Raw genomic sequence first — 16,200 nt, forward strand, 5'->3', positions numbered from 1 at the left:
CCAGTAGATCAAAAAGGGAAGAAAGCTGAGCTGCAGTTCAGAGAGAAAATCCAGGTCAAGAGCCTGAAACCAGAGACACCGTGGTCTAGGCCCCACCCCACCACAGGGAATCCATTTCCAATGGCCTTGGTGAAAGCAGGTCTGGCATCTCCAGGACCTGGTTCATCTCTGGTTTGGACCCAGGCAGGCTCTGAGATTGGGGTAGCGGGTGGGAAGAGAGGGCAGGGCAGGGGGCAGCCCGTCAGCCCCTGCCTCAGCCCTCCCCAGCTCCCCGGCCCCCTGGCTTCAGCTTCTCCAGGGTTCTGCTCACGGTGGACAGGCTGCTGCGGGCTCCTGCGGGAGAGGCCAGGACAGGGCTTGCTGAGTAGACAGGTCCCGGGTCAGAGCCACCCAGAGGGACCCGGGGTCAGAGAGGGCTAGAATGGGGAGGGAGGGAGGCGCGGGTGGTCAGAGTGGCCCTTCTGGAGGACAGCAGCATGGTGTGGGTGTTAGAGGCAGGACTCGGGGCTGAAGGCCTGGTTTCTGGACGCACCACTTCCCGGCTGCCTCACGTAACCTCCCTGTGCCTCAGTTGCCCCATATATAAAGTGGGGCTAATTATAGCACCTGCCTCATATGGCTGTTCTGAGAATGAAACAAATTAACATATGTAAAGTGCTTGGCACGGTGTCTGGAATGGAACCTTCTGCTGAGTACTAGGCACTACCACTGGCAGCGGACCCTGAGGGTGGAGGCATCTTTGAGAAACTCTTGCTCTGGCATCTTCCAGTGTGTGGGGATGAGGGAGGAGGGAGATGCCCAGTTTCAGGTACCAGGTCTCAGGTCTGAGAGTTGGATTCCACAATGGGAGAGGAGAGTGAGAAAATAAGCGGGCCTAGGGGAGGGAAGGGGGCAGTGTGGTGCCATGCTGGGCCTGACAAGAGAAACCCTGGGGACCAGAGGAGCTGAGCTCAGCTGGGAGCAAGAAGGGTTTTGACTAAGCTCATGGAAGAAATACCCAGTGCTGCTGCCTCCCTGTGATTGGAGAAGTCCCCTCTGCACTTCCCTCAAGGTTTCTCTGGGGCCCCACAGAGCTGTGCACCCAGAGGGGGAAGATGGCAGATGGACTCTGGGATTTCTGGAACTTACCTTCTTTATTACCATTGGCGCTGGATCTTCCTTCCCCGTGGTCTGGCCGTGGCTGGGGGTGGATTCTCAGGCTCCCTGTAGGATGAGACCACCCCAAGCCCCCTGGTTACCAAGCCATTCTCAAATCAAGTCCAGCTTTGGGAAGGGAAGTCCTTCTTGTTGTCTACTCTCCATCCCTGCTGCTGTCTTTGCTCCACTACATTCCTTTACGTCTCCCACATGATCTGAGCTGATCTGGGGAGAGGAGCGAAGGTGGGAGAAATGGGCCCTGGAAGGAGAAGGTGGCAGATTTTTAAGGAGGTGGGGGTCCCGGGGAGACCCAGGGATACGTAGCCCCACAGGATTGATGGAGATGGGAGCACATATGTGGGGAGCTGAGAAGAGGAGGAGAGCTGTACAAGGGTCCTAAGGTCTCACACACAGCCAGTACCAGTGACACACGTGGGCTCGGCTCCACTGCAGAGTGGGCCACAGACTTACAAACAAAGTGTCTCACACAGCCCTTGTCAGGGAGTCTGCTGGGGGCCGGGGAGAGGACTCACCTATCGTAGGCAGGATGTGGTCCAGGTTGAACCGAGCCTTCAGGAAGGGGTAGGCAAAGATGAGGAGCCCTGAGAAGAGAGACACAGAGGGGTTCCGTGATGGGGAGGGAGCCTGTTTAGTTTGAGCTGCATGAAGCTGTGGGCTATGAGCCTGGGGGTGGATTATGGCTGAGCATGGGAGGAACCCGAGTGGCAGGGTTGGGACTGTGGGTGTGTAAATGCAGCCTGTGAGTGTGTGCGTCGGGGGTTCCCCAATACCCGGCCCCAGGAGGGGTTGGGGAGCAGTGCCGTCTGCAGAAGGGGCTACAGGCTGGGAAGGCCCAGGCCCCTGGCTCCACACCGCCCAGGTGATGAGCAGGTGGCTTTCCTCCTTCCCAGCTGGCTGGAAATGGGCCCATTGACACTCCCCAACTCTCTGATGCCCCCCTCCTAGGGCCCCCAGGGCAGGACTGGGGGTGCTCCTCAGTGTGCTTCTTTTAGCCCAGACCTGGGGAGGGGGTAGCAGAAGAGCGAGTCCTGCTCTGCCCACTCCCAAGGGTCTGTGGCCCTTGGCCTGAGTTCACAGGTACAGATGCCCAGAGCCCACCAACCTCGTGCTTCTGGTTCTGCTTGTGGCCCAGGGTGGTGGAGTGGGGCGAGGGATGGTACCCAACACCGCTGTGGGGAGGTGAGTGGGACTGGCCCAGATAGACGGATAGATGCCTGGACAGACATACCTGCTGCTGCGACATTTGGGAAAAGGAAAGGAAGCCCTCTCTCTGAGCTGGATCCTGTCCTGGCTCAAGGAGGGCCCCACAGAGAACTCTGTCCTCTTCCACCTGCCCCCCATCAACTCAGCCCCAACAGGCTTATGAGTCCCAACACTAACCCAAGAGCCCAGGGCTTGGGACTGGGAGCCGGAGCTCGAGCAGCCCAAGAGGGGTGGTCGCCAGCTCCTCCTCCACATCTCCTGGCCCCTGCAGCGTGCTGTGGGAATCTCACCCCAATCTCCCTCTCCCTCCCCGTACCCCTGATGGCTGCCTTGCTCACACCTCTCGCTTCCATCCTCCCCAACCAAATTCCTGATGACCCAGCTCTTCCCTCCATTTCTCGTTCACCTGACCATGGCCCCAGCTCCCTCTCCGAGCCCAGCACCTGCTCACCCAGAGCAGCGGCACCAATAAAGATTCCGCCCACGGCAGCTGCAGCTTTGGACACGGAGACACCAATGATGATGCTGCCGGCCACCAGGCCGAGGGCCACGCAGGCCAGCTGCAGGCAGCGGAAGTCTCTGCTGCTGATGGGGATGTCCATGCAGGCCCACCCGGCCAGCGGAGCCTTTTCCCCTGAAGAGCCCTGGAGGTCTCAGTCCTCTCGGATGTCTCCTTGCTGGAGCTCCACCTTTAGGGAGGGAGTTTCTGGGCAGTAAGTTTCTGGGCTGGTAACCCTTGGCTTATCTGCAACCCTATCCGACAATAGTCTTAGCTAGGATCTCTCCCAGGTCGCCCCAGCTTACTCTTCCTCCCCTAAAGGCCCCTGAAGCTGGAAGCCACTCTCGGGACTTCTGCCTGGGCACATCCTGCCTTGGCTGCCAGAGTTCTGGAGAGCTGGGACTGCCCCACGGGGTCCTCCCCTGCCAGCCTCCTCTCGGGAGAGCTCAGCCCGAGCTCCCCTGCCCAGGACCTCCTGCCCCAGCTCCCTGGAGCCTACTCAGCTGCCACTGAGCCTCGGCCTATTAAAGTTTAAAGCAATGGAGGTGGGAGGGGCGGTGGTCCAGAGGACGTGGCTTCCTCAGAGATGCAGGCAGCAGGAGGTGCTGAGTTATTTATGAGGTCGCAATGTGATCTGCTGCCCACAGGCCCACTAGGGCAGTCAGCCCAGGTGCCACTGTTGGTCCTGGACGGGGCAGGATGAGCGGGTAGCTTCACAAGCGGCTCGGCAGCCAGAGATGTGAGGAGACTCCTTGGCCACATGCTCAAGACCCACTCTGCTGTCCCTTTGGTTGGAGGTGCACCTGGGGGCCTCTGCTTGGGGACTCAGAGACGGAGGCATGGAAGGAGACCTGGACGAGGCTCAGGAGACAGGAACAGCGACAGGGACAGGAGGAGGAGTGGGAGAGGGTCCTTCCAAGTCCCCTCGCTAACCCCGCCTCTCCCCCCTCCTCCCCCCTCCCATCAACCTCTGGGCCCCCAGGCAGGGCTGAGAGGTCCCAGTTTGAGGACGATCTCAGGCGACCCTCTTCTCCTCAGGTAGGCTTCCTTGCAGTTGCCAGTGGGCTGAGAAGGTGAGCCCTTCCATCTGCCCTGGGATCCCTGGCGGGGGGCTGACAGGGAAGAGCAGTGGTGGGTGCAGGGGTGGGAGGAAACACATGCAAGCTAGGGGGCTAGGGCTGGAAAGAGGAACTGGCAGGGGCTGGGTGTCAGCAGTCGGGGTCAGGAGACGGGGACAAGGCTGGCGCCTCCTGACCTCTGGGCTGAGCTCTGCCCAGCCTGTCTGACCTACTTGCAGAAGCCACCAAGTCAAGGCCGGGCAGCGGTAACCCAGCCCAGCCCGGCCCCGCACCCCAGTGCCAGCCCTCATCACTAATTGCATTCTCTGGCCCTTAATGAATCAGCACAGTTCCCAGGGTCCCATCACCAGCCCCACTGGCCTCTCTTTGGATCTCCCATCTCTCCCCTCCATGTCTGCCGTCCGATGCAGCCAGGCCCAAGGCCTCTGGCCTCCACCTGCCTCCACAGCTCCTCCTGCCACACCCCACCCCCCCTCCCCCACCTGGGCCTTCTCCTCTGTGGCCCTTCTGCTGAGTGTGTACCTGGCCTCTGCCATCTGGAGAACTCTCATTCTGCAGGACCCTGCTTGGGCAGCCCCAACTCTGCAGAACCATTCCTGATGGCACCTGAGTGGCTGCATCCCCACACTGAAGTGCCTGCCACCTGTCCCTACGCTCTGTCTCCTCTGTAGACAGTGAGCCCCCTGAGGGCAGGTTCAGGGAGTGAGCACCACTGAATGGATAGAGGGCACCTGGGCTGGGCTTCTGGACACAAGGACAGAGCTCGGGGAGGGCTTGGACCTGTACGACCACCTCGGGTTGGCAAAGAGGAGGGCCGCGGGCACCATGGGACCTCTGTCTCTAACAGGAGGCTTTCCTGGGTGGGGGTAGGGGTCTGGGAAGGCCAGGGTCATCTGACTGAGCTTCAGCTGAAGGAAGGCCCTGTCAGGAAGCTGGAGTGAGGCCTGGGCGGGGACACGTATGAACTCAAAGGTGTGAAGAGAGGAGGGGTGACCGCAGAGCACCGATGGGCCCCAGGGCCATGTTCCCGGCCCCATACGAGGAAGGCCCTGGAGGTGGGCATCCCAGCCACAGCTGCTGCTGCCAACATCCCTTGTGCCTCTCGCCAGGATGAGGTCTGATTATTCCTCTAATTAGGCATCAAATGACAACCCATGTCTCTGTCACACATAATTTATCCCCCACTGACTAGTTTTAGAAGGAGCCATCAAAATAGTTGTCCATGAAAACGTGTTCCTGAGACATGAAGCTTTGGGAACCTGAACACCCTCCACAACGCCCCCGGCCCCTATTAAGTGTCTGCGTAACTCTGGCCGGGCAGGGCCTGTGCCGGCTCCTCTCCTGCTGTCAGGCTGAGGGCGACGCTCCCAAACCATCAGCAAGACAGAGGCTCCCCGGCCACATCTCCGAGGTGGGAACCTTGCACTGTGGGCCTCACTTTGCTCATCTGGTGAATGGGGATGGGGATGGCAGGGGCCACAGTCAGGGATGCCTGTGCATTGTGAGTTTCAGATTCCAGACACCCTGACCTCTAAAAGCTGGAGACAAATTCTAAATTAGAGTTTCCTTTGACACTGTAAATCTCTCAGGGCACAGAGGCAGAGCAGAGCATATGGAGGAGAGACACATTAAGCCACCGTCAGTTACAAGATCACAGAACCTCCTAGCTCCTTTCCAGAACAGATGGGGAAACCGAGACATGGGGAGGTGGAAGGACGGCTTCAGAGTCCATAATGGAACCCAACGTCCAGATTCCCCGCTCAGCTGGGAAGTACGCTAGCACATCTCTAAATTATCTTATTTGAGGTGGGAGGAATTGGCAACCCCATCATCAGAGGGAGACATGGTGTTCAGAAGAATCAGTCAAGGCCTGCGTCGTTCCCGCATTGACAGGAGTGTCACTAAAGGCTACTGGAAACTTGTGACACCTGCTCCTCTGTTGATTACAAATGTAGAGAGGGAGACTTGCCAATTCTTTCCTCAATACTGGCCGTACCAGCTCTGAAAAAGAAAGTGCATGCTTGCCCTTGGGTGATGAGCTTACTGTCACAGGTGGATGAGATGGGAGCCCAAGGCTCTAGAGCCTGACCACCCCACACTTCCCCATCCCCAAGCTCAGAGCCCTCCTAGCTAAAACCTCGGCCCTCCAGGCCCCCGGATCCAGAGTGTGGCTAGGCCGTGAGTCACTGCTGAATTCTGTCACAAAATCTCTTTGACAGGGAGGCCAGGGCTGGAGGGTGCCTGCCTATGCTCTTTCCTTCCCGGAAGCACCAAGTCCAAGGGTGGCATGGGGGTGGGGAGGAAGAGTGGGTGAAAAGGCCTCAGCTTGGTTTAGTTCTGTTTATTTTCCTTGAGGGATGAGGACCCTGGAAAAGAGTTTGATTAATTCACCGATCCCCTGGGGGACAGGCAGCTTTCCCGGACTGTTTGGAAGCTGAAGTCGGGGAAGTGGCTTCCAAGGCAACTGCTACCATGGCAACAAGAGTGCCAGCCGTTGGGGGGACCTTGTTTCTCGCTGCTCCCCTCAGACCTCAGCAGCTGGAGCAGTTGGCGTGGGACTAGGGCACTGCTGTTCACCGAGCTGGATCTGGAGAGGGGCAGTCAGCCAGAAGGGAGGAGGGGCCCTCAGAGCTCAGGCAGGTGGACACTTGGAGGGAGAAAGACTCCATCCCTGTACCTGAGCCCCCAGACGGAGCTCAGACAGGAGTCCTCAGGGTCCACTTGAATCAGGACAGGCTGGGGCCGAGGCCTGCTGAGACTGGATTTGAGGCAAGAAGCCTGAGGTCCAGGACACTCCAGCCCTCTCCTAAGGGCAGCCCGCACGTGAGCCCTAGAGCTGGGGCTCTGGCTGCCACAGTTCCAGGCCCCAGAGCCTCCCTCAGCATGTCTGCCTCTGCCCAGCACAGCCAGGCACATGGCCTGGTCCCCAGAAAGGGCAAGGGACTTCCCAAGGTCACCTAGTGAACAGCGGTAGAGGAAGGACTAGGACCCAGGGCCCCAGCCCCCAACCTGGCTCTTCCCGTGGCATAACAGCTGCCCCGTGGGGACAGGGACCCCCGTCAAGAGGGACAGAGCAGCCTGCCAGCAGGAGGATCCCACAAAGGGTCAGAGGCCAGCCCCACGTGGAAAGGCCAGACACATCTCCACCCACACAAGCCAAGAAAAAGGTTTCTTCATCTCCATCACTGGGGCCCAGTTGAGCAATTCTGCCCCAGGAGACAACAATAAAAGTAAGTACAACCATCACGGCTACCGTAATATTTATTGAGCACTTACTATGTGTGCTTGGAACTGCTCTAAACACTTTACATTTATTAATTTGTAACTTTCACAGTAGCACCACGAGGTAAGCACTAGCCTCCCCAATTTTTGGTTTAAGAAACTGAGACCCTCAGAGATTGTGTAACTTGCCCAGGGCCCAAGGCCAGTAAGTGGAAGAGCTGGGATTTGAACCCAGGTAGCACAGCTCTGGGTATCAGGTCTCTCTGGGAAGAATTCCAGTTCTACCTTCCTAGCTCTACAGCTGTGGGCAAGCTACTTTTTTCCTTTTTCTGCTTGGTTTTTCATGTTAAGTGGGGTAAAATAGCACCTTACCTCATATAACTGCTCTGAGAATTAAATGAGATAATGCCTGTGAGCTTCTCAGAAAGTACTTGTTACTGAGTAAGTGCACAATAATGCCAGCAAAACTGAAGTAGGCACAGTAGCATTTAAGCAGAGCTGTGGATGAGAGAGGCCTTGCCAGGTGGACCTGGGGAGTGGGATGGGTGGAATACTCGGTCCAGGAAGCTCCTGTAAGTCACATCCCTGCTGGGCCAACCTGGAGGATTGACCAGGGTGGGGTTGGAGTCCAGAGACAAAAGTCACACCCTGGTTCCCAGTCCCCAGGGACAGGGAGACTTTGGGTCAAAAGGCTCAGATTCTGCAGGCCAATTTATCCAGCCCATCCCACACCGGGTAGATGAAGAAGGGACGTGAGGATGTTAAGGGTTCCTGCAAAGGAAGGACCATCAACAAAAAGTATGTCCTCGTTGACATGGAGGATTCACAGTGTAGAACACCTGGCAGCCTGGCCCATGACCTGCCCCCACAGGGAAGAGCCCCGCTCCCCATCTCGGCTCTCTGCTCCCCCAGGGAGCAAAGCTGGCAGCAGCGCCCAGTCTTCTGCTCTGACACTCAGAGCTCCCTCTGCCACCTCCTTGGGAATTTCTAAAGGCGCTCCCCATACAGTGCTCTGAGTCTGGTTCTGAGGATTACTAAGGCAACGCGCACAGAAGCCTTCTGCTCGAAGAACATGAGGACTGTGGATCGAGGCGCCATCTTTCTTTGTTGCCAACTCTGGCAGGACAACCACAGTCCCAGGCACACGATGGAGCCTCAAGAAAGGCTTAGTGCTGCTTCAGACAGACGGGACTCTGCTCCACTTGGGTGGGTGGGCTGGGCTGGGTACAGGGCACGCCTGTTAAAGCTGCTTTTTGAAGCCAGCTTGCGTGATGGTTGCTGACACGGCCTCTTCCACTGGATAGGGAGAGCCTAAAAGGCAGAGGCTGTTTCCCACTTATCGCTGGGTCCTGGCACAGAAAAGGAGATCGACAAATGTTTGATGAATTTCATTTCCTCACCTAAAAAAGAGAAGCAATGATCTCTCCCTCACCTTGTGTTATGGATCCTCTGAAGTGCTATATTCAGAGGTCTCGACAAGGGGTGCCCCCACTCGGCTGGACCCAGCCCCTCTCTTGCAGGCCTGTCTCCTCCTCAGGGTTGCAGGTAAAGAAAGGACCACCAGGAAGGCACTAGAATTTAAAACAGTTTTATTAAAATAAGCACAATGCATAATAGCATCCTTGTGTTGTAAAAACATCTGACATATGCAAATCGATTTTCTTAGATAACTAAGCAGCTCGGCTGATGCTCAGCTATCAGCTCCCCAGCAGAAGGCACCACATGGCTCAGACCAGGGTGGCTGGGCAGCCTCCGGACTGGCTCCACATCAGGCACAGAGCTCCTCAGTGCCCCAGACCTGCGCTGCCCTCCACGCCGGGCTCGAGGAAGGAAGCAGCAGACACACTGGTCTCTAAGTCACTCATCATCTGAACAGCTTAAAACCAGTTAGAGTAATAGGAAATAGCTCATTAAAACCTTCCAAATGCATGGAAATTCAGGAGAGAAGAGTGAACCCTAAGAGCTCTGGAAAGTCCATGGGCTCACAGTGGGAGTTTAAAGTCTCATCTTTGTCGGAAGAGCACGGTTAGAAAAAATGCCAAACATTGTAAAAAAACGAAATAATACTGACTTTAGCAGCAATCCCAAACAAGGAAGAGGATGATAAATGACGAACACATTTTGGTCATGGCAAAGAAAGATTATGTGCTTCTCTGCGCTATCGACTGGAAGACTGATCTGGCTTCCTGAATGCAGAAGGCTCCCTGCCCTTCCCTGAACTGAGGGGATGGCTTCGCTCAGCCAAGGGGGAGGACGTCCGGAGGACAGAGGAAGGTGGAAGGACCGCCAGAGGGGGGTGACAGTGCAGAGAGAGGGAAGAGCCTCTGTCAACTGACGCTTCTCAAGGCTGGCTCCCTGAAGGCCGCAGCCCCAGCCAGTGAGAGCGGGCTGGATCCTCGATCCGCAGGCGGGTGAGCAGGTGGGCAGGAGCCCAGTAAAGAGATGTCCCTGCCGCAGGCGATTATGCAAAGTGACAAGTGATAGTTTCCCTTTCAAAGACAACCCCTTCGGAAAAAGCTTTTTCCTTGAGGACTCTGGGGAAAGGAGGACGAGAGCCTCCGTGGATGAAAAGGCCTGGATGGAGCCGCAGAGCAGGCCCCTCACAGGTTTCCAGTGGGGCAAGGCCTGGGGCCCGGAGTGGGTCAGAGCGCTGTGGGTGTCGGGCTCGGTTGCGTGTCCCCACTGCGGCCTGCCTGGGCCAGCGCCCTCCGGCGGGCCAGGCGTGACTTGGAGGGAGGGGAAAGCTTCACGGAGCAGAGGCCCTCAGCCAGCACCTCTGACTCCTTCGCCAGTTCATTCTCCTCGTGCTGAGACAGCTGGCGGTTAAGGGCGATGGCCTCGGCCGCAAAGAGCGTCAGGTCCATTGTGCTGCTATTTCTGCAGGGATCGGGGGAGCAGAGAAGAGAGGGAGGCAGGGCTCAGTGGGGTCCGCCAGCCAGCTCCTCGACACCCGCACCAGTTGCTGCGGTTCTATGCTCCCACTGGATTTTTCTGAGCTGGCACAGGCTGCTCTCTGAAGAAGTTCTTGCATGGGTTTGGAATCTGACTTCACTGGGGCTGGAAAGGCTTTGAGCCTCAAGGACAGTCTCTGGACTTAAGAGTTGGGACAAACGCCGCCTTCCATACAGAGCCCCCTCTTCTGAGCCCTGCACACGCTCTACCAGAGGAAGGGTCACGGCACTTGAAACTCACCCATGTACATCCCTCTCCCCCGTCAGGACAGGGGGCTCCAAGAGCAGGGGCTGTGCCTTTACGTCTGTGTCCCCAGAACCCAGCTCAGGGCTAGCATGTAACGGGCACTCTGGGTTTGCTGAATCAGTTTTCTCAGGCGGATCTGAGGTTTGGAGCCTCAAGGCATCTGGATGCAGCTCTAGAGAATCAGGGAGGAACCCAAGCTGGGCCCAAATGAACTGTGACTATAAAGGTGTAATACTTCCCTGTTTAACTCCCAGAAACTGGCCAGGAGGTTGGTTCCCAGAGGGCTTCCCATGAGGCTTTACTTAGCCCTGGCCCTTGGGGAATAGGGAGTGCTCACTGGGAACATGATCTAGTGTTAAAAGGCACTAGAGTCAAACACATCTGGGTTCAAAGTCCCACTCCCTAGGCTACTGTGTAGCCTTGAGTAAGTTAACTTGATTTATCTATTCCTCAGTTTTCTCATCTATAAAATGGGGCAATAGGAGCACCTCTCTTTTAAATGTATCGTAAAGCTTATGAGATTCAATATATGTAAAGCCCTTAGTACGATACCTGGCGGGTGGTTAAGTATTTCCTGTACAGTGGCCATTATTATTGTTTGTCTAGTAGTGTATATGACACTTGGTCCCTCTGCCTTACAAGGCCCCAGGTTCCTGCTACTTTCACCAACCCGCAGCAGTAGAAGGAAACCTTGGTATGCTTCGGGCTGTAAATAGTGATTTCCAGTTAGGATTCATGTGGATCCACAAAACAGGTTTTCCTCCTGCAAATAGCCTAAGGCGGGATCTTAAAGATGCTGGGGCAGGGGAAGCCATCCAGGTGGAAGAAGAGAAGAGAGGGAGCCAGACCTAGTGTAGAGGAAGACAAGGAAGAGGAGCGAGGAGACGGAGGCCAGGAGCCCATTCAGGAAGAGGATACCTGAGCCTAGAGATGGGCTCCCCGTCCCCCACGGGGGGATGGGCCCCAGTGTGGCTGAGAGCTTGAGGGGAAAGTCAAAGCCAAGTGAGGAAGGGCGTGGAGTGCAGCAGGAGCATTTACCTCTGGAGGACTTGCGGCGTGGGGAGTCCCCTTTCTGGAGCTTGCTAGAACGGGAAGGACAGATGTGTGGGTAAGCGCTGCTCCCTCTTTCGAGAGCTGCCCCAACCCAACCAAGCCAGCGGAGTGGGTAGGCTACTAGAGGCTCGGCCCAGCACAGGGACTTGCCCATGCGTGCTTGCAGGGTCAGACCTTCCAAGGAGACAGAAAGCAAGGTACAGCCCCCAATCCAGCTGCCTCTGCATGGAGAGCCCTCTCTTTACCTGGCAAAGTCCTAATCACCCTCCGAGACCCAGCTCCAGGGTCACTTCCCCCATGAGACAGTCCCCCTTCCTTGCTGCCCCCCAACCCCTGTCCCAAGCAGAGGTGGGTCCTTGTCCTTTGGTGCCCTGAACACTTTTGATAACACCTTTGTCGTACTATCCTATCATTCATTCCCTTGGTTCCCTCTCCCCATCAGAACATGAAGACAGGGCTTGGTTCTCGCTCCTCCCACTACTGCCAGTGTCTGGCATGCGGTAAGCGCTCAGTGGTGCAGCACTTGGGTGGCTGCAGCAGCTCTTGGGTGGCTGGGAATCAGCCACTTGGAGACCCACGGATTGGGTTCCCACCTGTAACGGGCTGGCAACGCTTGCTTCCTTCCACTGTCAGGGCCACTGAGGCTGGCTAGGGACTGGCAGACCAAGGAGACACAGTAAATCACAGGAGGTCTGGCAGACCCCTTGGAGGGACAGAGGTCTGGTATCATGATTAACTGAGGAGGATGGTTAAAAATGTTTTCTAGTGAAGACTTGGAGCCTTCCTTTGGGGAAAACACCAGCCTTTGCCTTTCAGGAAAGCTGCAGCCAGACCCCAGCAGCACAAGGGGAACCTATGAGCCCCCAATGCAGCTGCACAGCAAGCAGGGTGGGAAGGCCTTGTTTCTGCGCGCTCTCAGCTAACGAAATTTCTGTATTAGGGGATGGTGCTACCATCCAGGCTGCTCCCTCTGCTGTGTGCCTCTGCCAATAGTGGGACGCACACGGAGAATCTCCCAGAGGCCTCTTCCATTCCAAAGGGGCATGGGCTGCCTGGGGCTTAGTCTGTGGCCAAGGTTAGAGCCGAGTCAGTGATATCTGTAAGGCGCTCGGTGTGGGGTTAGGTCAGGGGTCAGTTCAGTTCTACGTGCACAGGGGTTGAAGCTGCCATCCAGCTCCCTCCAGTTGAGATCAGTCCCTGGGGTGTGAGAGCTTCCTCATGCCTTGCTGCAGCCCTGAAGAGGTGGACGCCCCCACCCCCCCAACCAGTCACTCACCCCCTGCACCCACGGGTGCTGCAGAACTTGGGCGGCACTCAGTCTCTGTTTCGCGTCTCGAACCAGGAGCTTGGAGATGAGGTCTTTGGCCTCGTTGGAGATATGAGCCCAGTCCTTGTCAGGAAACTCATACTTGCCTTCCTGGATGCTCTCAAACAGCTTGTTCTAGGTAAAGAAGATTCCTAGTGAGGCCACACTGGCCAGGGGATGGGCAGGATGTGCCTGTCATGGTCTGATCACGTGGGTCCAATCGACCTCAGCTGCACCTGCAGCTAGTGGCCTGGGTATTTCCCAGACTAGGGCCCCTTCCCCAACCCCCACCCTCCCCTAAATCATCCAACCACACAGAACGCCCTGGGTGGGTGGGATGGCGATGCTACTTGGAGGGCCAGGTGGGTGATGAGTGAGGAATGTCCACTAGAGAACAATGCCCAATTCCTCGGCCCTTCATCCAGATAACCGGGCTCATCTCCCGCCACCAGCATCCTTATCCTTCCTCTTCCTCCCTCGACATACACCGCTGTTTCAAACCTCCTATCTTTGCTCGTGCTGTTCCTTCTACTTGCATTTCTTGCATCTCTTCCCCTCCTGGAGGGGGCCAGACTCCTCCTTTGAGACTCACTCAGCTCAGGAATGATCTTCTCTAACAATCCTCCCCTGAACTCCTCTCTGGGCTGAGGGCCTGATGATCTCCATCTCACCTGGTGGCTGCTCTTGGACTGAGAGGGAAGGGCACGATACACCCCATTCCAGATCAGGCACAATCACCAAGCCCAGTCCTGCTTGGCCTCCCCCAGCCGCCTGACCTCCCAGCAGGCCCTGTGCTCACCTGGCACACTGTGCAGACCTCTCCCCGGTCCCAGCCACAGTCGGCTCCGCAGTGACCCACAAAGGGCGGGTAGCCACTCAGCATGATGTAGAGGACCACACCCAGGCTCCACAGGTCACAGCGCTTGTCGTAAAAAGTGGCCTCATCCGTGAAGACTTCTACCACCTCAGGGGCCATATATTCTGCAGAGCCACACTGGGTGGGGCCAGAGGTGGAGAGGGGGAAATGGCAGAGAAGAGAGAGGCTTAGTCACAGGCAGGGGACCGTAACGGGACTTGAGCAAGAGGATGGAGTTGCAGAGTAAGAAGCTGTCGAGAAAGTGAGCCAGAGAGCTTGACTGGTGCCACGCAGGCACTTAGAAAAGCTGGGCCACTGGACATTTGTAAACTGAGTCCTATCATTCCCCACAATCCACAGGACGAGTTAGTTCCAGGTCACCTTCTTATCTTCTCAGGTCCTTCTCCAGTAGGCAGAGACCCTTGGTCAAGAAGCTCCAGGAATCTCTCCCTGCCCTGGCTCTCTGTAAACAGTCACTCAATGAGCAGGTACTTCAATGTACCAGGAGCACAGCTCTTGGGAGGAGATCCAGTTCCATAAAGCAAGGATTTCTTTCTTTTTTTAAAAAATTTATTATTTATTTATTTTTGGCCGAGTTGGGTCTTTGTTGCTGCGCACGGGCTTTTCTCTAGTTGCGGCGAGTGGGGGCTACTCTTGGTTGAGGTGCGCGGGCTTCTCATTGCAGTGGCTTCTCTTGTTGCGGAGCACAGGCTCCAGGCATGTGGGCTTCAGTACTTGTGGCTCACGGGCTCTAGAGCACAGGCTCAGTAGTTGTGGCACACGGGCTTAGTTGCTCTGTGGCATGTGGGATCTTCCTGGACCAGGGATCAAACCTGTGTCCCCTGCACTGGCAGGTGGATTCTTAACCACTGCGCCACCAGGGAAGCCCAGCAAGGATTTCTTAAAGTGAAGTCCTGCCAAGCTTCCCTGCTAGCTTTGAGCATGGAAGAATAAGAATTTAGAATTAAGAGATCATCAAAGCTAGGAGAGCTCTTAGAACAAAGCTGATTTCCTCACTTCTCCCATTTATGGATGGGAAAACCAAGGACTAGAATGGGACAGGGATTTGTTCAAGCACATCCATGGCAAACCCAGGTCAAGAATCCAGGATTCCTTCCTCCCATACTTGCATGGAAGACTGCTGATAAAAACAAAACAAACTCTTTTTGCTTCCCTCTTCATTATTTCAGGCTCACCAGGAGGCAACCCTCCCCCCAGCCCTGCAACATACACAACTAATTGGATGGGAAGATGGTGAGTGGAGAAAGGACATTTTCTTTGTTATTGGCAATTAGAGTTAATGACTTTGAGAATAAGGTAGCTCAGTGTAGTAGAAGCTAATACAGAGACATCTCTAATAATGTTGCTTAGAATGAGACATGGGCATATTTAAAAACGTCTTAAAAAAAGATTATTAGGGACTTCCCTGGTGGCGCAGTGGTTAAGAATCCGCCTGCCAATGCAGGGGACATGGGTTTGAGCCCTGGTCCAGGAAGATCCCACATGTCGCAGAGCAACTAAGCTCGTGCGCCGCAACTGCTGAGCCTGCGTGCTGCGACTACTGAGCCTGCGTGCTGCAACGAAGAGTAGCCCCTGGCTTGTCGCAACTTGAGAAAGCCCGCGCACAGCAACGAAGGCCCAATTCAGCCAAAAAAAAATTAGGAAAACTCACTTCTGAAGCGTGCAAATCTCAAAAGAATTATAATAATTATAGTATATCCAGTATGTACAGGAGATGTCTTAGGAAGAAATAGCTCCCAGCAGCACCATCTGAGCAGGAAATGGGAAGTGAGAGAAGCAACAGGATAACTCAGCCAGGCCCTTACGTGCAAAGACCTCTCAGTTCTTGCCACAGAGGCCACACTCCTAACCTTCACCGTAAGGTGGACGCGCCCCGACTCCGCCATGGGAATGGGAGCCGTCCACACGCTCATATGCAAAAGCGTGGGCCTGAGAGTAGTGTCTGTCTTCACCTGGGTCAGGAGTCAGGGCTCAGCCTGTTATTATGGATATAATTTGTCTCCTCATGAGCAGTGGACCCACCCCAAACTGAAAGCTCTAATGTCAGTTCCACTAGCACCTAAGCAGGGGTGGGGTGGGGGATGGGGGTGGTTGTCAAGATAGGAAGTGAGGCCAAACAACAACTCAGGCAGCAGCAGATACACTCGGTTTCCCTTCCTTAGCTCTCTGTTCTGGTCTGCAGAGCATTAGGGACAGGAGCTCAGAAGGAGAGGGCACAGGTGCCCAGCCATACATACTGGAGTGGTCAGCTCTGGTGTGGTTATGGGGGTGCAGGAGTTGTTCAGTTTCACCCCACTGCCCAAGTCAAAGTCACAGATTTTCACCGGAGACACCTGAAAAGGAAAGCAGGAAGCAAAGTTACAAATAGGAGCAGCCAAAGGGCGTGAGGAGACAGCGTGACTATGTGGGTACACTGCCACAGTGTGGCTGCCACACTGAAGCCCAGCTTTACCTGGCAGTCATGTTCCCTCTTCTTGAGTGAACTAGAAATCACCTGAGGATTTGTCCTAAGGTGTCCTCTTCTCCATGCTCCTTCCTTATTTCCTGACTAGGAGAAAATGTGTGCACTACATGGGGTCAGACTGTGGTTGTGAACTTCGTATAA

General features: G+C 55.7%; 2 protein-coding genes across 9 annotated transcripts in view; both read right to left on the reverse strand.

Moving 5' to 3' along the window:
* Window positions 1-253: 253 nt before the first annotated feature.
* On the reverse strand, window positions 254-2,963 carry KNCN (kinocilin). The gene is made up of 3 exons (XM_068537949.1): window positions 2,813-2,963; window positions 1,129-1,203; window positions 254-333 (listed from the first exon to the last, which is right to left on the reverse strand). Exons 1-3 carry the CDS (start codon window positions 2,961-2,963, stop codon window positions 254-256), a joined length of 306 nt encoding a protein of 101 aa, XP_068394050.1.
* Window positions 2,964-7,184: 4,221 nt separating this feature from the next.
* Window positions 7,185-16,200, reverse strand: part of MKNK1 (MAPK interacting serine/threonine kinase 1) — a 44,030-nt gene continuing 35,014 nt past the window's right edge. For 5 of the 8 annotated variants that reach the window (XM_068539809.1, XM_068539815.1, XM_068539808.1 and 2 more), the window contains 5 exons: window positions 15,833-15,928; window positions 13,518-13,712; window positions 12,689-12,853; window positions 11,398-11,441; window positions 8,734-10,038 (listed from right to left, as the gene is read on the reverse strand). In XM_068539809.1, the coding sequence (XP_068395910.1) occupies window positions 9,804-10,038; window positions 11,398-11,441; window positions 12,689-12,853; window positions 13,518-13,712; window positions 15,833-15,928 (735 nt within the window). In that variant the 3' untranslated portion in view covers window positions 8,734-9,803. The other 3 variants (XM_068539811.1, XM_068539812.1, XM_068539816.1) reach the window with 3 other exon arrangements.

The sequence above is a fragment of the Eschrichtius robustus genome, chromosome 3 (genome assembly GCF_028021215.1).
Source record: "Eschrichtius robustus isolate mEscRob2 chromosome 3, mEscRob2.pri, whole genome shotgun sequence".
In the NCBI taxonomy this organism is placed as follows: Eukaryota; Metazoa; Chordata; class Mammalia; order Artiodactyla; family Eschrichtiidae; genus Eschrichtius; species Eschrichtius robustus.

Coding starts and splice junctions, on each gene's coding strand:
- KNCN (XM_068537949.1), bottom strand. CDS start 2,963: ATGGACATCCCCATCAGCAGCAGAGACTTCCGCTGCCTGCAGCTGGCC. Junction 1,204..2,812: donor TATTGGTGCCGCTGCTCTGG/GTGAGCAGGTGC, acceptor CTCATCCTACAG/GGAGCCTGAGAATCCACCCC. Junction 334..1,128: donor CGCCAATGGTAATAAAGAAG/GTAAGTTCCAGA, acceptor CCTCTCCCGCAG/GAGCCCGCAGCAGCCTGTCC.